Source organism: Cryptomeria japonica, chromosome 5 (genome assembly GCF_030272615.1).
Source record: "Cryptomeria japonica chromosome 5, Sugi_1.0, whole genome shotgun sequence".
NCBI lineage: Eukaryota > Viridiplantae > Streptophyta > Pinopsida > Cupressales > Cupressaceae > Cryptomeria > Cryptomeria japonica.
This window is the reverse complement of record NC_081409.1, coordinates 626007562-626033415: the sequence shown is the minus strand read 5'-3', so window position 1 is coordinate 626033415 and position 25854 is coordinate 626007562. Positions and strand designations below refer to the sequence as shown.

Genomic DNA, 25854 nt, shown 5'->3' with positions numbered 1-25854 from the left:
TATAATATATGTTTCATTGGCCCTACGACCTACAACCAGATGTCTGAGGTTTGAATGTCCCGACTGACCACTTGGCATTGATGGGTCGCCACTGAATAAAAATGAACTCAATAGTGCAAACAAATATAGATAAATTTAGAATTATATTATAACACTTAAAAAATATGATCGCTCACCTTTAGGTCACTAGCAGTCGCCAATGCAGTCAACAACAATGATTTTCCGTGGTCTGAAACTTCGCTATTGGTCAAAATTCAGAGCCTAGAACCCCCCAGATTATGTTGAGATAGATATGATCTTTGCATGTATTTATACCAATCCTTATATGGTGAATTTTGAGGGAATTTTATATGGTATACAAATATTTGGCGAATCTCGCGTAACTATAACACGACATGTAATTTTCGAGGTGATTATGGATCATCCAAATAATTGGCAAATACAATATAGTTGGCGAAAGTTGGGGTGAATGAAGACACACATAGGCAAAAAGTCGGGCGAATTGGGTCCTCCTGGCTAACAAATCTTCACATGCCTATAGGTGAATTATGGTCATCTATTAAGGAAACCTTAGAGAGTGTAGGCAAAAAAATTAAATTTACCATGTGTCCACCATATATTGTATTGGCAAAATCCTCGCATAGAAACATTTAATTACATAAAACATATGGCGACCTAGCCGTGAATTTGACAAAAATTGATAATGTTCTGGTGACATGGCCGGTCCCAGTTGGTACAAAATATTCGCCATTTCCCAGGTTGCCGACGTGAAAAATTCGCCATTGGCAAATATTCACCACTAAAGTAATCTTTGCTGATGAGTGTAAGGGTTGAACTTCATAATTGATTGATAATGAAGATTTTATGAGGTCTCAGTGTCTTTGGTAATGATGAAGGTTTAATCGTAAGGTCTATTCTTCTAATGTCCTTGAGAATATCCAATTTCTATAATGCAATTTGTCTAAGGATATTAATGTTCACAGATTGATTATGATCTAAGAGGACCTAAAAGGAAACTAATTTTGTAAAAATTCTAGGTGAACCTACTAACCTTAATGACCTTGTTAATCACAAAATTAAAGATGTTTTTGGATCTCAATTGAACAATTTTATGCGACTTAATGAATTTTTTAATTTTGACAAACAATTGCATGATTGAATTGGCAGATGCATGAATAATTGATAGCAATTGTGTAAATGTACTATCAGCTGGTAACATATTTGATGTAGTTATGTGACTATTTTTAGTAAATGTAAAAATCAAGTAGTAGTTGCGTGAATCTATTTGCAGGTGAGTAACTGAGGTTTCTATATTGTTTTATGTGAATTTTTTTAGTGAAATCACTTGATCAAACAATAAAAAAAATAATGAATACAATTTGGCTATTGATTCAATGACTTTGGTTAATTTAATTGTGTATGTTCATAGGCCAAACTCAATCCAATTTCTATTGGCCTTAACACATTTGAAGATAATTTAGATAGTTTTCACAACCTAAGAACAACACTCATTGTGATGAAGTTAGGCCCACATGTGAAACGCTCTATCGACCCGAATGTTCAACACCCAATGTAGTGTTTTACACTCGTAAGTCTTTGCTTGAGCAATATAGATAGAGGGCTCCAGGACTGGAAGCGTGGCCCAATCACCCTCTTCTCAGAAGTTGCAATTACCTTATACAACTTGAGAATTCCTATCTCAACTCAAGGGAGGTATATGATGAGTAACTTCAGGGTGTGATGCTACACCCTTGCACCAAAATCAACACAATGTTCGGTCAATAAAAAAGGGTGGGCCTTTAAATACAAGGTGTCTAGTCATTGTTTGGGAGACTTGTGTGTCTGCACTTATTGGTAAGCCACTTAAGGCTTTGGTCAACCCTATGTGGCTCTAAGTCCACCCTCAAATTGATACCAACGACATACACACCAAGTTAGGCTTCAATTTTCACCTTTACCATTTATATAGCAGATTGAAGGAAAACTGCTTTGGGTTGTTCCCCTTGGAGTGATCACCTGTCGAAAGTTAGGCCCTCTAAACATGAAGAAGATGCTATGATTTCTCTTGCATCCAAGCTCCTTGGAGACAAGGGGAGAGGACACCTTCACAACACTTCAAAATCTAATATAAACACAAGCGTGCTTCCACACAAAACATAACGAACAAGATTGATTCCCTTTATGAAACAAAGTGTTTTCTATGCTATCAAACACTAAAAAATACAAAAACAAAGAAAATGAAAGAAAACTCTAGGACCCTACAAGAAACTTGTTAATAATTTCAATGATGGATAATTGATTCACAATCACCACATGTTAAAAATCAATGATTGGTACCAAAAACCCTAACCTAGAGAATCAGAGAGCCAGAAAATAAAAACATAAATTGACAAAAAATGAAACACAAGTAGAAAATAGGAGAATTATACCTACTTAACAACCTTAATAGCAATTGCATAAAATTGTCTAGCAATTGCATGGAAGTTGAAGGTCAAATGCGTGAATATTTTATCATTTGCGTGAAAGATTATACACAATTGGGTAAATCCACACATGCAATTGCTAAATTTGTTGTAAGTTGTACACAATTTCCAAAACTTCACAAAAATCACAGTTTAGGTTGTTGTTGTTTCACATTGGGTTTACCATTTGTAAACACTTGAAAATTTGAGGGAAAACATATGCACTCGACTAATTAGGCAACCAATAAAACCCAATCCTATCACAAAAGTATCAATTGAAAATCAATGAAGGAATGCATAAAGGAATCAACAATCAAATGAAATGAATTAAAGCAAACCAAGCCCTATTGCCAATTCCATGCATATAGCCTCAATTGCCCTTCTTTTCTTTGTGTTGTATGATGGCTCTTAGAATCATACTTTACGAAAACCTGCAAAGTAGATGTACAAGAATATGAAGATAGTGGTTATTGATAATAGAGGATTGATGTTGATTTTATAGATTTTCATAAAGTGAATTGACATTGAGATAGATTTGAGAGTAGAGTTGATCAACGATTAAGTACTCATGAGACATGTTGGTGGAAGACAATTACTCAGTGTAATTGACTTTGATTGAGAATTTCACTCATTTGACTGGCTTGATGATTGTTTTGATTAATTAGTTAGGAAAATTGATTGATTAGTAAAAAAAAGATGATTTTGAAAAGAGTGGGCTGACTAGTTAGTTAGAAAAAGGTGATTGTTGATTCACTAGTTAAATTGAGAGTTAGTGGCAGTTAAGGATTTTCAAAATGTGATGTTGGAGAATGAAATTAGCATTTTGGTGAATTTGGATGAATTGGATTTTTGAAAACATGAAATTAAAATTGAAATGAGAGGGAAATGGAGTCAATTTAAATTTGGAGGGAGAATGAAATTTATTCGAAATGAGAGGTAAATGAGATTAGATAAAATTAGAAATTTAGGATATTGTTAGCTAATTTAATAACTTGAAATAATTATTTAATTACGAGGATATAAAAAATTACATTTAATTAATAATGAAGATTATTTATTTAAAGTGAGGTGATGAAATAATTAATTAAATATATATTTTTATTTAATTAACGTTGGAGGAAAATTAGATAATAAAATAATTAAAATAATTTAATTACAAGAAAAGAGAGAAATTTTGATGTTTGAATTTGAATATGAAGAATGATGCTAAATTACCTAAATAATAAAATTAAATAATTAGTGAAAGAGGAAAAATTAGTAAAATTATTGCTCACAAACATGGTATAATTTTGGGTGTCTATAGTTCTAAGGAGCATTGTTAGGGTTTCTAGGTATGGGTTGATGTTTAAGACTTCCTTGCAACTTAGCCAAGCACCAAAATCAAGTTGACAATAATAATAAGAAATTATGAGGTGGCAATTGATGTTGATGTGAGATAAAAAGTGAATGCCACCAAGACTATAGGAGACTATTTTCTAAAGTCCAATGCAAATTGATGAGTGACTAGTCAAAACATATACTTGGAGTGTACTTTGACAATAAATGCCACTTATTGATTATTCAAGGATGCTAATAACCAATATTGACAAGTGATCATTGTTGATTGATTAGTTACTAAAATAAGAAATATTTTTCATAAAAGTTGTCAAAATATACCTTTTAAATGATATGAATGTGCCGTAGGATGATAACTATATGTACATAACCTCAAACACAATTCAAAATTTCGTTTGCATAAAAATGATGAATAGTCATATCTCATAATTATTAGCCTTAGAAAGTGAGATCTTATATTTTAGAAACATGGAAATGTGATTATACCTGATATCCTATTTAGAAGATAAAATCACATGTTATCCAATCCAAGCTAGACAAACTAATGGAGACTAGGTTAGGTGTGCTTCAAGAGATGTGGTAAACTAAGTGTTAGATTAGGTCTTACAAGTGCACTCTAATAGTCAAATAAAATGACATATAATAAAAAGGTCACTTGTTTAATTATATATTTTTATTTCCCATTCTTCTATATTTACCATCTTTCCCTTCCTAATTGGACTATTGACTCATACACACACAACTATAAAGGAAAATAGTTTTCTAATACGAATCTAGGCTTATTAACTAATGCACTTAAATAAACATAATTTAACCTAGATTTATTATTATAAACGAGAAATGGATAATTATAATAAATGAATATTTTGAAAGTTAACGAGGAGAGCTACGACACTTAGCTATGAGAATTATGGTGAGGAAATGATTCAAATATTGTGTAGATCTTAATCGTCCATGCGTGGAAAATAGATTTCCCTAATATGCCCATTATTTGGAAATTACAACAAACACATTATATTGTGCAAGTTAGACATGTTTTATATGAGATTCAAGCCATGCTTTGTAAAGAGGTATTGATGCATAATCTTGATCTACAACCCATAGGATTGATTTGAGAAACCATCAACTTTTGAAACTTGATTAAAACCTTTCTCTACTATTTATTGGTGTTTCAAAGGATTGTCAGTATTTAAACGTACATGGAATTATGAGTGTCAAGTTCTAGTCAATCAACCCCCTTTAAAGATTGACTTTATTATCCTAGGAAGTGCTCCTAGACAACAAGCAAACATGCAAGTGATCTAGATGTGAATTTTCATGCAAGTATGTTATTTTTAGTGCTCCAAATCTAGTTGTTCCTAGGACTACTCCTTTTAAATGCTTTGGATGTTTGAATGCTCTAGATTGCTATTTAAATGTTCAAATGAATGTCTTTATATACCAAGTTGTAATGAATTACACAAATGTGTACCAAATTGACTCCTAATGACTAGTAGAAAATAATAAAAGTTGATAGATTGAATTGAATTTAATTTCTTTTTACATCAAATCCATGTCATGTGAGATTGCTTTGACATATTATCGGATTGATCAAAGATAAAAAATATAAAATCTCATAATTAAAAATAAATATAAAAAAGTATAAATCAACAATAGAACACACATAGAGAGAGCTTCTTTCAACAATTATTGATAATCCATATACTCCACTACTAGTATGTGTACATATATATGTCTATATATATATATATGATGCATTTTAAAACTATTTTAAAATCTAAATACATCTTTATACTAAATTTAGAATTAAATAAAAAAAATATATATATCATAATTAAAATTTCAGCGTTATAACAAATCGTTCTCTTTTCCAATAAAAAACAAATATAATATGATAACAGAACTCATTTTAAATTATTATAAATAATATTTGACTTAAATGAACATTAAAGATCTCGTATTCTATTCCGAGTAAGCATTTTGCAAAAACAAAAAACACATAACACATTGCATATGTGGCAAGCATTTTGCAAAAACAAAAAACACATAACACATTGCATATGTGGCAAGCATTTTGCAAAAACAAAAAACACATAACACATTGCATATGTGGCAAGCCTTCGAATTGATACACCTCTGTGTGCTTTCTCAGAGGCAGAAGTCTCTCATACATAGCGGCTAGTGTACTTTAATCCTTGATGAGGCGAAAGTAATTTTACATACGGATGGAAATCCTTGGACTGGGAGAATCAGATTATTTAAAAAAAAATTAAATCAACCGAACAATATTTAGGGTTTAACTTTGACAGTAACAGATCACCGTGAATAACAGTAGAAATGAAGCTAGTACACAAGGACATTACTCCACAGGGTCCTGGGACTGCCAAGGTACAAAAATTTCAATTTGTATCCATGTTTCTTTTTTTTGGTAGTTCTATAATTGAATGAAGTATTATATCCATATTTTTTATTTTCTCAGTTTTATAATTGAATGAAGTATCGAATGTTTACATAATTGCAATTGCTTTCCCAGCTTGTGCCAGAGGAAGCTGATGATATGTGGCACGTATACAATCTTGTTTCTAAAGGTGATAAGGTTGTGGCAAACACTGTCAGGTGCGATAATATTATTTGTTTGCATTTCTGTTAGTTGCCCATTTTGAAAATTAAAGCTGTTTGAATTCACTCTAGTTGCATTTTTTCTTTTTTTCTTTTCTCTTTCACTTTCAGAATGGCTGTTAATATGTATTGGCAAATTTGATTTCCCAAGCAGAGTCCAATGGTCTTCAATGGGCTGTTAGAAGTTGAAAATTGGGAACCTCACCTTTGTTCTTTTTTCTTAAGGGACCAAAATTCAGAACGTGCTTAGCTTATTGCCCTGTTGGGTTTAGGCTGTGGACTGCCTTATTGTCAATCGAAGTTGAACTTGGGTTACACCGATCCAGACTTATGAATGCATCTCAATTCTCAATACTCCACAACTGTACAACCCATGTTTAAATATTTAACCTTTAACTGCCTATATTTTAGGAGTTCATGACAGCACATAGCTATTTTTCAGCAGCCCATGACCTCTTATGCCCATAGTTCAACAGTTCATGACCTAGATGACATGTCCTTTGAATTGTGGGCTGCTTTATTTCGGTGAAGGAGTTTCCTTAATGATTTTTCTCTCATCCTGACGATGGATCAAAGAGTATGACTTGAAAACTTGATTCATAACTAAAACACACAGAATCTTTCCAGAAGCTCTTCATCCATCACATGAACAGTGAAAATCTCACGTACATTAAATATGCCTATCTTTGTACAAGTAAGAATGGCTCTAAGCCATTGTAATTTGAATAGGGCATCATGCAGACATGCCATGGAATTCCAAAACGCACACCAAGTCAAACGCATTTTTGCAGTATTTATGAATTTCAGATTAGGCTTAAATTATGAATATTTTTAGATAGGCTGTGGCTTAGATATAAATTGTACTTTATGCTACCACTCTGGTAGTACATGTTTCAAACTTTGCAGGCACAACCTTCACATTGTAGTGGATTAATTTAGGTTCAATTCGTCAACTGGAAGTGGTAACCTTTCCAAATGATACACATTAGGTTTGCCATTTTAAGAAACTTGTGAGTTTTAACTTTTATGATTTACAGTTGTATTAGTCTAACTCATAGTAGCAAAAATCGTTTAGGGAAAAAATCAGCAAACCAAAAGTATAAGATTTTTTGAAAAAATTGGCGAAAGATCGGCAAAAAATCGGATTTAAAAACAAAACATAAAAAATTGTAGAAAAGAGACAAAAACTATATTTTTAAATAACTTCAAGGCATTTCCATAGCATAGAGATGTAAAGAGCAAATAAAATAGAGTTTAATCTGTGAATTGTAGAAAATAATTTTTTCATATTACTGATTACATAGGCAAATAATGAGTTAACTTTTTAAGAGGAAAGTCACCAAATACACCAAATAGTTGTCTAAGTCAGATCAAATATTAAGTAAGTCTATGAAGTAACTGAGATCAAAAGTTAACAGACAAATAGTAAAAGTAGAAGCCATTTTGAAGTGATCCAAGAATTTCATTGTGATTGAGGCAAGGACTTTTGTAGGGTTAATTCGATATTTTAGAAAGCTTATCAAATCATATTCCACAATTGCAATGCTTTTTATCATACTAACAAAAATCATTTGGGGAAAAAATCGGCAAACCAAAAGTATAAGATTTTTTGAAATAATGGGTAAGAAATTGGATTAAATAAAAAGTCGTAAAAATTTGTAGAAAAATAGACACAAACTATTTTTTTAAAAAACTTTAGGGCATTTCCACAGCACAGAGATATAGAGAGTAAATAAAATAGAGTTTAACCCATGAATTGTAGAAAATAGATTTTGTTGTTTATATTCATGTTGCTGATTACATAGGCAAATATTCATTTAACTTTTTAAAAGGGCAGTCACCAAATACACCAAATAGCTGTCTAAGTCCGAGATCAAAGATTAGCTAAGTCTATGAAGTAGCTAAGATCAAAATTTATCAGACTGAGATCCAACTATTGTTAGGAATTTAGTAAAAGTGGAAGCCATTTTGAAGTGATCCAAGACTTTCATTGTGATTGAGGCAAGGAGTTTTCTAGGGGTATTAGCTAAGTCTATGAAGTAGCTGAGATCAAAATTTATCAGACAGAGACCCAACTATTGTTAGGAATTTAGTAAAAGTGGAAGCCATTTTGAAGTGATCCAAGAATTTCATTGTGATTGAGAAAAGGAGTTTAACCCATGAATTGTAGAAAATAGATTTTTGTTGTTTATATTCATATTGCTGATTACATAAGCAAATATTCATTTAACTTTTTACAAGGGCAGTCACCAAATACACCAAATAGTTGTCTAAGTCTGAAATCAAAGATTAGCTAAGTCTATGAAGTAGCTGAGATCAAAATTTATCAAACAGAGATCCAACACTCGTTAGGAATTTAGTAAAAGTGGAAGCCATTTTGAAGTGATCCAAGACTTTCATTGTGATTGAGGCAAGGAGTTTTGTAGGGGTAGTCCAATATTTGAAAAAAACTTATCAAATCATATTCCATAGTTGCAATGCTTTATATTCCTTGATGGCAATTGGTAAGTCTTTTATATGGGGTAGAATTCAACAAAAGGCATTTGTTTAGCTGAAGTAAAAGATTACCAAGCCACTGGTTTTGGCAATACCTAGCTTGCAACTACTATTTTAAGTAGAGACAAATTTTAATGATTGTGTGTTGGAGGCTCTTTTATTACAACTATGTGAGCTTGTTTGTTGTCATTCAGATTTATTTCGTGGAGCACTTTAGATATATTGCTCACATAATGAATTGTATGTCTTTGTTTGAGCAAAAATTAACTATATCAATTAAAAATTAAAAATCATATATCTATATCTACATATATGAAATATGTCTTTGAATGTTTAGTGTTGTGGTAGAAAAACTCCATTGGTGAGGTAGCCACCCCCATTGAGCTCGTGGGCTTTCTACCTTTGTTGGGTCATTGAGCTCATGGGTTTGAACAAGTGTGGGGAATGATGAACCCCCCGAAAATGGACAAAATAACAAAATTTTTCAATGTTGATTACACATTGACTTTGATTTTGTCTCAGACCAACCTTGTTTCTAAGCAATTCAGTAATTTCATGCGTTTTTCTAGGGTTTTGCAATTTTTTATAATGATTTTTTTCACTTTTTTGCCATTTTTGGGTTTTTTTAACATGATTTTTTTAATGTGATTTAATTGCAAAAATTCTTTGAAAATTGGGTCAACGATTTTGTCATGAATCGGGATTTTTTTGGGGAATAAATCAGCTAGCTCTAGGATTCAGGATTAATCGGGTATAATCGTGATTTTTTTCAGACTATTGCTTCATTGGTCTAACTTACAGACCCACCAACGTCTAGAAATGCTCACACCATAGAGTAGGACAACATAAGCTCTTGCCTCAAGTATATTGGCTTCGTTGCTGTAGCGAGTTCCGAATATAAATGAATCACAATTACAGTTTGATTTGTTTAATGGCAAAACTGTTTTGGAGTATGTGTTAATGCATGATAGCTTCGGTAAGATAAATAATTGAATGAGAGATAAATGAAGTCTCTCATTCAATCATTTATCATATCGATAACTATGATAAAACCTTCAAGCAATTAATTCCTCTTTGATAGCCATTCTACATTTGCATATAAATAACCTATTCAGTTCGATCAAACCCTTAACATTGATAATCATACTATATCTTTTGTTTATGTTCATTGATTACTAAATCTCGCATTCCGATTTGTATCGATTAACATAATTGATAATAAATAAATGATTAATCAAAACACCGATTAATATCGGGTTGTATATGCTTCAATATATCGGGTGGCATGATAAAGGTTACCGATAGTTATCGGTTGCTAAGCCTACACCGATAGTTATCGGCTGTTAAGGCTAACCACATGCCAATAACTATTGGCTGTTAGTATTGTGCAAACACCGATAGTCATCAGTTGTTAAAGTATTTACGCACTGATTGGTATTAACAATGAACATGCATTTGCTTGGTATTAACAAAGAGGCACGATCAAGTAATGTCTTGATCGGTCATGACCAATCAAGGCATTGCTTGATCGTACCCCATTTGTTATATACTTTTATTGAATGGCATTCGTGAGATAGGACATAGAAAATAACAAATGCTCCTCTCACCTGCCACAAACAAGAAGATAGTTAGATTCATATATTAATTCAGTAATATATATAACAAGATCATTTTAAATAGAATATAACTTGCATATTGAATGTAAATTGAACATCATTTACATGGTATCAGAGCTATAGTTAAATCAAACCCGAGGTTGTTCAATTTTACGTAAAATTTAAATCAAGCATATATTCAACATCACAATCCTATCAATGGCTAGCGCTATTAGATTTGAAGACAGACTCGCAGGAGGTGACGACTTCTCTGCATGGAAATTCAGAATTCAAATGATTCTAAAAGAAAACAAAGTTGAATCATTTGTAAAGACTGAAACTAAAGAACCTGAGACTGAACCTGACAAAGCAATTTGGAAAGAAGGAAATGATAAGGCTATCAAAATCATAGTTGATGGGGTAAGGAACAACATTATGGCCATTATAAAGAAATATGAAACAACCTTCAACATGTTCAAATCACTTGAAGATGCTTTTGAAATATCGAATGCCAGTAGAACCTTGGCTCTAAAAAGAGAGACAAATTACATAGCCATGATAAAAGGAGAATCAGTCAATGCCTACTTTATGCGAATATCTACCCTAAGGGATGAATTGGCAACCCTTGGATATGAGATCCAAAGCAAAGAATTAACCCTCATTGCTTTAGATGGGTTGCCTAGTATCTGGGAAACATTCATCCAAGGCATCAGTGCAAGGGATAACTTCCCAAAATTCGATAGGCTAAAGGCTGACTGTCTCCAAGAGGAATCAAGGCAAAATAAGAAAGTGATCAAACAAAAGAATATAGATGAAGATTTTCAAGTTCTAAATACGAACTCAAACAAGAAAGGCAAGCAGAAGCAATTCAGGAAGAGAAAAGGTTGTCACGGCAAGAACTCCTTCAAGAAGGACCTCTCTCAAATTCAGTGTTACAGATGTGACATATTTGGGCACTATGTTGCCAAATGTCCAGAAAGAGCTAAACAAGCCACATTTGCCAAAACAGGAAAATCCAAAAGGGAAGAGGACTCCGAGAAGTATGTGCTCTATTCAACACTCACAAATCAAGTATCAAACAAAGTGAACTCCTGGGTGATTGACAGTGGCTCATCCAGACACATCACAGGATTCAAAGAAGTACTAGACTCCATGAAAGAGGAGAATGACGAGGAGGTAACCATCAGAGATGACTCTACACACCTTGTCAAAGGAATTGGAAACTGCACCATCAAACTAAAGTCAGGTGTATCATTACAACTTAGAGGAGTGCTATATGTTCTAGGCATTAAGAGGAATGTAGTCTCAATATCAGCACTAGAGGACAATGGATACAGAGTGACCTTCATGGACAACAAAGTATTGGCTTGGCCAAAGAACTCATCCATCAAGAAAGCTAAAACAATTGGTCAGAGACAAGGCTACTTGTATGAGCTATGCACAGAGCCCAACTTAGCCCTAATTCATGAAACTACAGATGCCAATGAAATCTGGCATAGAAGACTAGGCCACCTAAATTTTAGAGCTTTATCATCAATGGGAGACCTTGTCACAAGTCTACCTAAGCTAAAGCAATATCATTCAGGGTTATGCACATGATGTGCCCTACGTAAAAATACTAAGGGTGCTTTTCAGAGTAGTACTAGGAAAACAAGTAAAATTTTAGAGTTAGTTCATTCTGATGTATGTGGACCTATGCCTGTAAATTCATTGGGGGGATTTCTATATTATGTAATATTTGTTGATGACTACTCTAGGAAAACTTGGATCTACTTTCTGAAATGTAAAGAATCAGAAGAGATCCTTAATAGGTTTAAAGAATTCAAATCACTAACAGAGAACTATTCAGGAAACAAAATTAAAACCCTAAGAACTGATAATGGGGGGGAATACACATCAGAATTATTTAAAGAGTTTTGTAAAAATTCAAAGATTAAGAGGGAGTTAACAATACCTTACAACCCTCAACAAAATGGGATAGCAAAAAGAAAAAATAGGACAATCGTTGAAGCTGGCAAAGCTATGATTCTTGATCAGAATCTAAATATCAATCTTTGGGCAGAAGCAACTAGCACTGCTGTATATATTCAAAACAGATGTCCTCACTCTCATCTTGAAGATAAGACCCCTGGGGAAGTCTTTACTAAATCAAAACCGGATATAAACCACCTTAGGATTTTTGGATGCCCTATCTATATTCATGTACCTAAGGAGAAAAGATTAAAATTAGAGCCTTCTGGAAAAAGGGGAATCTTTGTAGGATATAGTGAAACCTCCAAAGCCTACAGGATATATATACCTGGTCAAAAGAATATTGAACTAAGTAGGGATGTGATCTTTGAAGAAAACTTAGCCTTCAAAAGAGCCCAAAGCTCTCTAGATCCTGAAGTCTATATCCCCACCCCTAGCTTAGATAGAGATCCTACTCCTAAGCTTCAGAGGGGGAATCCTGAGGAAACTATGAGTGAAACTCAAAGTCCACCTAGAGAAAACCTCAAGAAAAGACCTCTATGGCCCACCAAAACTGTAGAAGAAGCTCAGAAGTTTGTTGCTCCTTTAGGAACCTTTAGAGAAAATAAAAGGCCTAATAAATTCATTAGCTATGTTGCCCTTATGAATGATCTCTCTAAAGCCGAACCAAACAATGTATCAGATGCACTTGAACATCAAGTATGGAAGGATGCGATGTCTGAAGAGTATCAGTCCATTATGAAAAATGATGTTTGGGAGATTGTTGCTAGGCCAACTAAGAAATCTGTGGTTTCATCTAAATGGCTTTTCAAGATCAAACATCTGCAGACGATAGTATTGAAAAACACAAGGCCAAATTTGTGGCTAGAGGGTTCTCACAAAGGGAAGGAATAGATTATGAAAAAACTTTTGCACCTTTTGCCAGGTATACATCAGTAAGAGCTGTATTAGCCATTGCAGCAGCAAAGGGGTGGAAGGTACACCAAATGGATGTTAAGACAACTTTTCTAAATGGTGAGATCTCAGAAGAAGTCTACCTAGAGCAACCTGAAGGTTTTGAAATTCATGATGCAGAGTCTCACGTGTGTAGACTCAAGAAAGCTCTCTATGGGCTCAAACAGGCTCCCAGAGCCTAGTATGAAAGAATTGACACCTATCTTTTAGGACTAGGCTTCTCCAAAAATGATGCAGATCCTAATCTCTACCACAAAAGAAATAAAGGTGATATGGTAATATTGATTTTATATGTTGATGACTTATTAATCACAAGAAATGATCACCTTATAGATCTATCCACAGAATTTGATATGAAGGACTTCCTTCATTACTTCCTAGGATTGGAAGTATGACAAAATTCTGACAACATTATACTAAACCAAGGAAAGTACACCTTGGTTATTTTGAAGAGATTTAGAATGCTAAACTGTAGACCCATGACCTCTCCTAGGGAAACCAATTTACATAAACTTAAAGTAGCAACAGAGTCACAACCCACTGATCCTACTCAATACAGACAAATGATTGGGTCCCTAATGTACCTGGTAAATACAAGACCATATATCTGTTATGCAGTTAATGCTCTAAGTCAGTTTATGTGTGAACCGAAGGAGATACACCTGGTTCTAGTAAAACACATTATGAGATATCTACAAGGTACCCTAAACCTTGGTCTCAAATATGAGAAAGTTGATATAGACCTACATGGATTTACAGATTTAGATTGGGTTGGAAGTGTGACAGACAGGAAAAGCACTTCAGGGTGTTGCTTTAGTCTAGGTTCAGCTATGATATCTTGGATCAGCAGGAAGCAGCCTTCTGTAGCTCAAAGCTCCACCGAGGCAGAATACATTGCAGCTTCTATGGCTGCCCGAGAGGCAGTATGGCTTAGGAAGTTGCTTGTGGGTTTGTTTGGAGAACCTATGAAACCCATTGTTATACACTGTGACAACCAGAGCTGCATAAAACTTTCAGTAAATCCAGTATTTCATGAGAGATCCAAGCATATTGATATTACCATTATGTGCGAGATATGGTAGACAGGAATGCAATACAATTAGAATATGTTTGTACAGGAGATCAAACTGTAGATATTCTGACCAAACCTCTTTCCAGAGTGAAGGTTGATCACTTCAGAAAAGGTTTAGGTATGATAGAAATGTAATTTGCTTTGTAATTTGTATTTGCATATCTATAAGATGTTTAATGTGTAAACCTCTTTGTCATGATAGGACATTTTTGGATTTTATCCCCTGGGTTCATATCTAAGAGGTGACGATCTCTCAAGATAATGAACACTTGTATGGAGACATTATAAGGTGACGATCTTATAATGTCCAAACCAGTTATCATGTTGGATCTCTGGTGTGTCATGGACGTGCCATGATTGTGTTGTGATAAAATATTTGTATAAAGTGTTAGTGCACATATCACAACTTGGATAAGATGATAAGTTAATCCTCCTCATATGATTATCCTTAAGTATTGCGTGTGTAGGCAATATTGATATCACATGCTTAAGTGATATCTTGTCAATCACAAGATTGATGTGATGGACTTCGGTATCACGTGTTTAGGTGATACTTCATATCATGTGATTAGGTGGTATGATTTTCTAGAATGTCTAAAATGCTAACTATCATTTGAATTGTGATGCTTGAATATATTGTTTACATTCATCTTACCTAGCTAAGAGGGAGTGTTAATGCATGATAGCTTCAGTAAGATAAATGATTGAATGAGAGATAAATGAAGTCTCTCATTCAATCATTTATCATATCAATAACTATGATAAAACCTTCAAGCAATTAATTCCTCTTTGGTAGCCATTCTACATTTGCATATAAATAACCTATTCAGTTCGATCAAACCCTTAACATTGATAATCATACTATATCTTTTGTTTATGTTCATCGATTACTAAATCTTGCATTCCGATTTGTATCGATTAACATAATTGATAATAAATAAATGATTAATCAAAACACTGATTAATATCGGGTTGTATATGCTTCAATATATCAGGTGGCATGATAAAGGTTACTGATAGTTATCGGTTGTTAAGCCTACACCGATAGTTGTCGGCTGTTAAGGCTAACCACATGCCGATAACTATCGGCTGTTAGTATTGTGCAAACACTGATAGTCATCGGTTGTTAAAGTATTTACACACCAATTGATATTAACAATGAACATGCATTTGCTTGGTATTAACAAAGAGGCACGATCAAGTAATGTCTTGATCGGTCATGACCAATCAAGGCATTGCTTGATCGTACCCCATTTGTTATATACTTACATTGAATGGCATTCGTGAGATAGGACATAGAAAATAACAAATGCTCCTCTCACCTACCACAAACAAGAAGATAGTCAGATTCATATATTAATTCAGTAATATATATAACAAGATCATTTTAAATAGAATATAACTTGCATATTGAATGTAAATTGAACATCATTTACAGTATGGACGTATGCTTTTGGAAAAAAATGAATTATAAGGTTGTCCATATTTCCTCAAAGAACTCAATGAGTTCAGCAACTCTAGGTAGAATTGAATTCTTCACATGTTAGAAGCCTCGGAGACTACCATTTGTTTTTCGCATATCAAGCCAATCGGCCTGTCTGTGCAACTTTCTCTTGGAAATAAACAATCTGGTTTTGACATTGCTTGTAGGAAAGTTCAAAGAGAGTCTTCTTCCGGAGACAGAGATGTAGAACGTGTTAAATTAAAGCTGGAGATTGAAGTTCAGGTATTACAGTTTCCTATCAATATATATTATTTTCAACAGAGCTGGTAGTTACATTTCTTTTAGTGTGTGTTTCAAAGTTACCTATATGGACATGTTTGTATATCTCATTAGTTCTTGATGAATTTGTTAAAAATGATGTTGAATTTGGATGGCCAAATAGGGTGACATAAGTTTTCAAGGCAGTATTTTATGATTTATTATCAAATTTTTCAACATTACCATTTGTAAGTACGTATCCTGATTATATTAAAGATATCTAACATATGGTATGATAGGCCATTGATTATGATAATGTTGCAGCAATCTTACGAATTCGTGGCAAGAACATTTCTGAGAATGAGCATGTGAAGGTTATTAATCTTCTCTGTAAGCTTCTTTGTGTACTTTATATGTTTTAAGTTTTAACCATGTGCGAACATCCAACAGGGGATCTTATTGAAATGTCTGATACACGATTATGCAGATTGGAGCATTTCATACCATTGAAATTGAAACACAACGACCTTTTCAATTAAAAAAGGTAAAGTCCCTTTCATTCTTTTTAATAAATAAATAGTTGTTGGCTGCTGCACCTTGTTCTGCTTCTATTAGTCTTTTCACTCGCTTGATCTTGGAAGTAGGTTCTATTAAAAGGCTTGCATTGCGTGAATTATATGTTTGTATTTTTTTAATTACCCATTGAAGCCCCTAACAAAGCTGGCTTACCTTCTTTTTTTTATTGTCATTTCTTTTCTGCATGATACAACTGGATAACATGTTACCTAATTTTAAACTTAAGCGTCTTTTTGCATCATCACAAGAAGCAGGAATTGCCCAATGCTATATCTTAAAGTTTTAAACAAACATGCATAATCTTCTACATGCACAATTTATAATTTCATTATCAGCTCGTTCTTCTGTCTTCGGACTTTGTGGGGAGATGCCCATGCTTGGTGTCCATCTTCGATTTCTATGCAAACTCCCATGTGTTTTTTCAGCAAAGCTTTTTGCTCTTTACAAGTTTTCTTCTACTCTTTGAAGTCTAGTATTTTGTTCTCTAGCTGCCAATTTATCCAGGGTATTGTTTTCTTTTGTAAATTTCTAGCCAATTTTGTGCTCTTTATCTGCTTCCCTATTTTCCTGTCCTTAGCAATAGCATTAGAATACTTTTGTTTTGCTTAGAGAGTGAGTACGCAGCCAGTTTTTCAAATTTACTAACAAATTTTAAATTCTACCTTGATGGTGATGGATTTCAACAAGAAAATCTGTAGATTCTGGATTAGACTTTTCTTAAGACATTTTGTTAATTTAATACAAGATATCAATGGAGTATGAATGGGTAGGGAATTGAAAAAGAAAGTAACCACACTCTGTGATCCATCATGGATCACAGAGTGTGATCCGAAATGTTGATGCAAAAAAACATACACAATCACACCCAGAAAGAACAGCTAACTACATTAAGGAATGTGGAAAATTGATATCTCTAAAGAAAGTGACATTAATTCTTCATGGGCTTGTGGACAAGCTGGAGGTTGTGGTGGATTTCAAGTTGTTACACTTGTGTTAAACATGTAGATAGCAAATGGACTGTCTATTATTAGGTTTAGTTAAATGGGATAAATGTTAAGCTAAGTGTGCATGTTTGGGGGGAAAACTCCATGGTTAAGCATTCTTGGTCCATAATAGCAAGGGTGCGTGTAACCTCCTGGAAAGTCATGGTTAATAGGTGCAAGTTCTGGCAGTGATGATTAATGCTATGGGATGTTGAACCTAATTAATTTCAATCCCACTCTGTCACTTCCTCGAGCATTAGCTGATGCATGATCTCTAAGTGGATCACTCAAATTCAGGAATCTTATACTTATCACTTGAACTAATTAATTTGTATCTAATCTTAAACCGTTTGGTTCTTGTCCCCAATTTATCTGGTGACAATTCGACTAGATTCCAGGTGTCATTTATCATTAAGCCACTATTTTGTTCCTTGATTTTTTTCTCATCTCCCGTAGTGGGATTTCTTCACATGCTAGTTGCTGCAATTTTTAACCTGGCTTGGGATCAAGCTGTTCTTCTTTCAAAGTTTGTATACAACATCTGATTAATCCGTATAGTTTTCTCATACCACTTCAATCTTTTTTCCTTAGTTTGATGTTTCAGTAATGGTAAAATGATAATGATACTTAATGTTTTATCAATTAGAAACTGCTTCCATTTCTTACTTATTGTTACTAGATCAATTCCTTCTTGATAAAAAATGTCATCAACGCTCATAATCATCTTTCTTCTTGTAGGATAATGAAGTTTATAGGCCATTGCTTCATTTGAAAAGCCCAAATCATACTTGGAAGTTTTATCATCTAAACTCCTCTTAATTTCAGATGACATGTGCAAAAACAACGCAAAAGTATTAGCTTTTAGCTTATGTTTTTATCAGGTTGCTCTAAGAGTCATAAGCTTAATTGAGTCAGTGAGAATTCTATTAAGTATATACACTAGGTGTATATTATTTCTTCCAGAAATCATTTTCCATCTAGCTTTCCTTAATTATATTCCAAGCCATTTACAAACTGGTTTTGTTCTCCTTCTTAGTGACATCATAATTCCAGAGAGTATATGGGGTTGTCAACAGGCTCTCAGTGCCAAGAAAGTGATAATAATCCTAAAATTCACTTAAAGTCAACCGTCAATTAAATAACATAAACAGAATACAAAAGCAAACTGAGAGATCAAATCATGCTAAACCAACCCTTGATTGGAACTGAAAATACTCTTAACCAACAGAGCTGAAAACCCAAAAGCTACTCATCATCTTGCAAGTATATTAGCTCCCTTATATTATGGGATTAGAGAATCATATGGAAGAAGTACCTCTTCCTTCTAGAAGATTTCCTATTAGGACTGAGGATCTGCCGAGAGTGTCCAAGATCACAATAGCCTGACCATCCATGAAAAGACAAAAGTCCTGAGGGAAAGGATAAGAACCACTGGCCAAGAGAGCTGAGAACAGCCCATCTATTTGGGAAGCAGAGGTTTAGGGGGACCAGACTTCTCAACCAAAGAGGAGACATGCTCGGGGGGCAATGATCTAGAGGGATAGCCCTCTGAAGGAATCTCCTCTTGGAGCTCTGAAACCTTACTGGAGAGGGCAAGAGAAATCCCATTAGGGGAGCAACAATCAGCTAAAATGAGCTTCTGAATAGGCATTGCTCCTTTTAACCAAGCAGTTTGACTGGGGCTCCTCTCCATTCGCCCCCATAAGCCTTTGCCTAATGTCCAAGGCAAGCTCTGCACCTAATGCCACCCTTTGATAACCCAGTTGTACTTGTAAGATTTCCAATTTAAGCATATAGTTAGCCACCCTTTGATAACCCAGTTGTACTTGTAAGATTTCCAGTTTAAGCATATAGTTAGGGGAGTTGAAGGATGAATTTTATGTGGTGAACATAGGCATATTGATGTGGTTTAGGGATGCGCTAGATGCAATCACTTGTGGAGTTCACTTTCAATCTTTAGAAAATGGAAATGAAGTTTGAATCAAATGGGAGAAAGGTAGTGCTTAGAGGGTTAGCAGATGGGGGTCCAGAGTTCTATCGTTCAAAAGGATGGAGTGGCAAATTAGATATAATCAAGTGGAGTGAGAAAACATAGTGCCCCATAATACCTACAATTACAAAACAACAAAAGAACACTCATCATGTGGATTTCCAAAAGCTGCTATCAAAACATAGCAAGGTGCTTGGGAGAATGCCACTTGAAGTACCACTCGAGAGGGGGATTGAGCATGTAATAGAGTTGGAGGGTGCCCAATTGGTAATCACTAAACCATATAGGCATCCAAAGAGGCATATGGATGAGATACAAAAATCCATCAAGGAATTACTGGAGATGGGGCACATTAGACCCAACAAGAACTCTTTTGCTTCAGTATTAGTTTTGGTGAAAAATGATGGAACAATGCAGATGTGCATTGACTGGACAATAAAAAATAGGTATCCTATTTCTAGGATTGATGAGTTGATTGATGAGCTGCATGGTGCTTGTTACTTTTCAAAGATTGGTTTGAGGTCAAGTTACCAACAAATTAGAATGAGGGAGGAGGATATAGAGGAGACAATTTTTCGATGCCATTTTGATCACTTCAAGTTTCTGGTGATGCCTTTTGGTTTGACTAATGCACCAACCACTTTCTAGTCTTGTATGAATCAGGTATTTAGGAAACAATTATGGAAGTTTGTATTAATATTTTTTGATGATATCTTGATTTTTAGCAAAACTTGGGAGGAAAATATGAGGAATCTGGCCTAGTATTGACTAGGTACATCAAGGATCCAATCAACTGTCTGTACTCAGATGGATCTGCAAAACTAGACTTAGTTGCAGAAACACTTAACTTCTTTAAGTTAGATTCCATAGGAGTATACATGGGTTTACAATCCATCATTCTAAATCTTTTCAGAATATCAATAGTATATTTTCCTTGACTTAGAAAGATTTCATTGGATTTTTGCCATACTTCTAACCCTAGGAAGTAATGCATTAGGCCTAAATCCTTCATTTCAAATTCTGAGGCTAATTCCTTCTTACATCTTATGATTAATTTATTTTCACCAGTGAGAAATAAATCATCTACATACAAAACCAAAATAAGCATATCATCATTATAAATCTTCAAGTAAATGTTAGCATCAACATCATTCTTGTAAAATCCTAAGCTTAGTAAGTACTTATCAATTCTTTCAGACCAAGCACGAGGAGCCTGTTTGAGCCCATATAAGGCTTTCTTCAACCTGCAAACATGAGAATCTCTTTTATGGATTACATAACCTTCTGGTTGCTCAATATAGACTTCCTCCTCAATGACACCATTGAGGAAGGCTGTCTTAACGTCCATTTGATGCAACTCCCAACTTTTGGCTGTAGCAATAGCTATTATAGATCTAATAGAAGTATATCTAGCAACAGGAGCAAAAGTTTCTTCATAATCTATTCCTTCCTTTTGAGAAAAACCACAAGCTACAAACCTAGCTTTATATTTTTCAATACTACCATCAGCATTATGTTTAATTTTAAACAACCATTTAGAAGAAACAACAGACTTACCTTTGGGTCTGGGTACAATGTCCCAGACATCATTCTTGATGATAGACCCATACTCTTCATCCATGGCTGATTTCCAAGCATGATGGGATATAGCTTCTTCGACATTGCGAGGTTCAGACTCAATGATATTACACATCACGAAAATGTAGTTGGCGTGATTTTGGAGTCTCTTGCTATCTCTAAAGATTCCTCTGGGAGCAGCAAATCCTTCAGCATCTTGAATCGTGTTTCTCACCCAAAGTGGTCTCTTCTTGCAAACCACAATATCCTGAGGTATATCTATAGAGTCCATTGGTTCTGCTGGGTCATCCTGAACTTCCTGATCGGGAAGGTTAGTGGACTCCTTCTGTATCTCAGGGTTAGCATCAACTTTTGAATTTTGATTTTCAATCACCATATCATTATTATCAGATAATGAACCTTTAGATCTTTTGAAAGCAATATCTTCTTCAAAAGTTACATCTCTACTTACCTCAACATACCTTTGACCTGAAATGTAGATCCTGAAGGCTTTGGAAGATTCACTGTATCCCACTAAGATGCCTTTCTTTCGAGAGGGATCCAACTTGGTTCGTTTTTCTTTAGGCACATGAACATACACTGGGCTCCCGAATATCCTTAGGTGGCTGATGTCAGGTTTGATTCCTGTAAATGCTTCTTCAGGAGTTACATCCCTTAGACCACGATTAGGACATCTATTCTAAATGTAAACTGCTGTTTTGGTTGCTTCCGCCCATATAAAAGGTTGCAGGTCTTGATCATGAATCATGACTCCTGCAGCTTCAACAATGGTCCTGTTCTTTCTTTCAGCAACTCCATTTTGCTGAGGATTGTAGGGAACACAAAACTCCCTCTTAATTCCCGCCTTAACACAAAAATCATAGAAACTACCTGAGGTGTACTCACCTCCATTGTCAGATCTTAAACATTTAATTCGATTTCCTGTAGTGTTTTCAACTAAGGCTTTGAATTCTTTAAATCTGTTTAGGACTTCTTTAGACTCTTTAGATTTAAGAAAGTAAATCCATGTTTTCCTAGAGAAATCATCTATGAAGATAACATAATAAAGGAAGCAGCTAGGAGATGCTACAGACATAGGGCCACATAAATCTGAATGAATAAGTTCTAACTTTTCTTTAGCCCTACTATCACTTTTAAGAAAAGGGTTCTTTACATTCTTATCCATTGCACAACCTTTACAAGCATCATCATGAGATAAACTAAGCTTAGGCATACCGTTAACCATTTTACCGAGAGTGGGAAGAGCTTGAAAGTGTAGATGTCCAAGTCTTCTATGCCATAGCTCGCATGATTCAAGGGCCTCATGGATGAGAGCTTGAATTGGATTAGTTGCAAGCTTATATAAACTATCACATCTATTTCCAATAACACGAGCAGTTTTGAAATTAGATTTCTTAGACCAAGCAAGTACCTTCCCTTCAGAAAATGCTATTTGCAAACCCTTATCTTCTAAGGTAGAAATGGAAATAAGATTTCTTTTAATACCAGGTACAAAAAGGATATCACAGAGTTGTAAGGAAATACCGGAATCTAGTTTTAAAGAGGTAGTACCGGAACCTTTTACTGAGTATCTAGCATCATCACCGATTACCACATGAAGGTTGGTATCTTTTTCGATCAGATCTGAAAGATGCTCACGAAAACCTGAGATGTGTCTGGAGGCACCACTGTCAATTATCCAAGTATTACTGTCCTTAGGGACATTGCTTGATAGAGCAGAGATAAGAAGATAATCCTCACTTTGTTCAACAACTTCATTTAAATTGACTTCCCTTTCCTTGGGATCATTTTGACAATCTCGGGCATAGTGACCATACTTATCACATCTGAAGCAACGAATGTGAGAGGAATCTCTTGACTTCTTCCTTGGATCATAGGAGGAGGATCTAAAATCTTTGCTCTTTTTTCTTTCTTCCAATGTCCACCTTTCCTAGATTTAGCTAAAAGAACATGATTATCATTTTTGAGAGAGTTCTTGAGTTTTCCTCTTACCTCAATTTGAGATTCCTCTTCAATGCAATCAGATTGAAGACGCTCAAAGTTGGGAGGATCAACTCTTCCACCAATGCTACGAATGAATGGTTTCCATTCATCAGGTAGACCATTAATGCAATCATAACAAGATCTTTATCTGAAATTTGGCAATCAAGAGTACTTAGCTTGTCCTTTAGTTCATTGATCTTCATGAAGTAGGCTATGATTGAGTCTTCTTCTTTCATTTTCATGTGAAGAAGCTGCTGCCTTAGAGCAAGAGCCCTGCTGAGGTTGTTGACTTCATACATCCCTTCCAAGTGTTTGATCATCTCCCGGGCAGACGCAAATTTTGATATGATAGTGACAAGACGATTCTTGATGGATTCAATTATGATCTTCCTAGCCTTGAGGGAGTCTTTCTTGAATTACTTCAGCTCTTCAGTATCTTCTGGAGGGGACAACCTTTCTTCTTCTACGAATTTCAGCAAATCATTCTCTTCAAGGATCAAAAGAATACGGACTTTCCAAGCAGCAAAATCAAGGGCTCCATCAAGTCTATCTTCAGCCCTCAAACTTGACATTTAAAAAAACAAACAAACAACAACTATATGCAACAAATGATTTACAAAAATCTGAAATTAGTGACACCTTAGCTTTGATACCATGTTAAATTTGTGCCCTAGTTCAGTAATCAGATTAGTAACATTTAATTTTTTGTTAGCATTTAGTAAATCACAATCAAGTAAATCCAAGATTGAAGCAAGGGAGCAGGAGACAAACACAAAATACCCTAGGAAAACCTCCAAGGAGAAAAAACCCAGCACTAAAGACCCACAGGTCAGATTATTTATTCACTCTTAATTGTACAAATACAATACTTAGCTTGATTCTCCAGATCTGATCCTCTTTTGTATATCAGATCTGCCCTTCTAAATAGACCAAGTCTACACCAAACTGCCTTGTATCCTCTTGGACAAGTTCGCACAATCCTCTTCCAATTTTCGCACCTTTGGTTGCAAAGATAGTTCGCTGATTGCATGTAAGATGGAGTGAATGAATTGTATTTGCAATTTGACTTTATTTATATGAGTCTTTAACCCATATATCCAAGTCGTCTTTCATCCTTTTGGCGCCAATTTATTTATTGAGGCGTGGTGCTTTTTAGGGTGGCGTGGAGGTATGGGGCCGAACTTAACTTGGGGGCACGTTACCCCTTTAGGATAGGACCCAGTCCCATATGGGTTCGGATGTTGCCTTAAGGCAATCCGAACCCATCTTACCTAGTTACAAACAACACCCCTTCCTAGCTCTAGTGAAAACCAGGAGAGAGATAGAACTAGAGGGTTTAGTTCTAGGAGTCGGATGTGGCTTCTCGACCTCGCCAAAATTAGGTTGAGGGTAGGGTCTGAGGGTGAAAGAGGGGTAGAGAGATAGGTCTAGATCTTGGGGAGAGAGGAGAGAGTGAGATAGAGAGATGGTAGAGAGAGGGGATAGAGGAAGAGTGATAGGGAGATAGATAGGTCTAAAATTCGGGGTAGATAAAGTGAGTGAAATAGAGAGAGCGAGAGAATGCTAATAGGAGCCTATTGATTACTGAAATTTGACTAAGTCTAAAAATTTAAAAGATCTTCTAAAACCTTGAATTTGCATTATAACTCCTAGAGATCTGAAACCACTCTCAAACATCTTGCCAATATATGCATGAAATATAGCTTAAAGTATAAGAAAGGAAAAAGACATATTGAAATGTGACTTATACTTGAATGTTTTTGATTACGGGAAAACCAGAAGGGCTACAACCCTTAGGGAAGGCTCATTGCCTTACAAGAAGTACACTAACTTACAAAATCATTCGGATTTCATCCGGAGAATCATATTGTACCGAATGATTCTTCGGATGTAATCCAAATGATTTTGTAAATTAGTGTACTTCTTGTAAGGTAGTGAGCCTTCCCTAAGGGTTGTAGCCCTTCTGGTTTTCCCGTAATAAAAAACATTTAAGTATAAGTCACATTTCAATATGTCTTTTTCCTTTCTTACATTTCAATGTCTTTTTCCTTTCTTATACTTTAAGCTATATTTCATGCATATATTGGCAAGATGTTTGAGAGTGGTTTCAGATCTCTAGGAGTTATAATGCAAATTCTAGGTTTTAGAAGATCTTTTAAATTTTTAGACTTAGTCAAATTTCAGTAATCAATAGGCTCCTATTAGCATTCTCTCGCTCTCTCTATTTCACTCACTTTATCTACCCCGAATTTTAGACCTATCTATCTCCCTATCACTCTTCCTCTATCCCCTCTCTCTACCATCTCTCTATCTCACTCTCTCCTCTCTCCCCAAGATCTAGACCTATCTCTCTACCCCTCCATCTCTCTATCTCACTCTCTCCTCTCTCCCCAAGATCTAGACCTATCTCTCTACCCCTCTTTCACCCTCAGACCCTACCCTCAACCTAATTTTGGCGAGGTGGAGAAGCCACATCGGACTCCTAGGACTAAACCCTCTAGTTCTATCTCTCCCCTGGTTTTCACTAGAGCTGGGAAG

The 25854-nt window shown here is 35.0% G+C and overlaps 1 protein-coding gene across 1 annotated transcript in view; it reads left to right on the top strand.

The window, feature by feature from the left end:
* The first annotated feature begins 5847 nt into the window (after nt 1-5847).
* LOC131055033 (protein PELOTA 1) overlaps nt 5848-25854 on the top strand; it is a 118437-nt gene continuing 98430 nt past the window's right edge. The window contains exons 1-5 of the mRNA XM_057989640.2: nt 5848-6185; nt 6331-6413; nt 16155-16230; nt 16506-16580; nt 16694-16750. Of these exons, the coding sequence (XP_057845623.1) occupies nt 6135-6185; nt 6331-6413; nt 16155-16230; nt 16506-16580; nt 16694-16750 (342 nt within the window). The 5' untranslated portion in view covers nt 5848-6134. The remainder of the gene's footprint in view (nt 6186-6330; nt 6414-16154; nt 16231-16505; nt 16581-16693; nt 16751-25854) is intronic.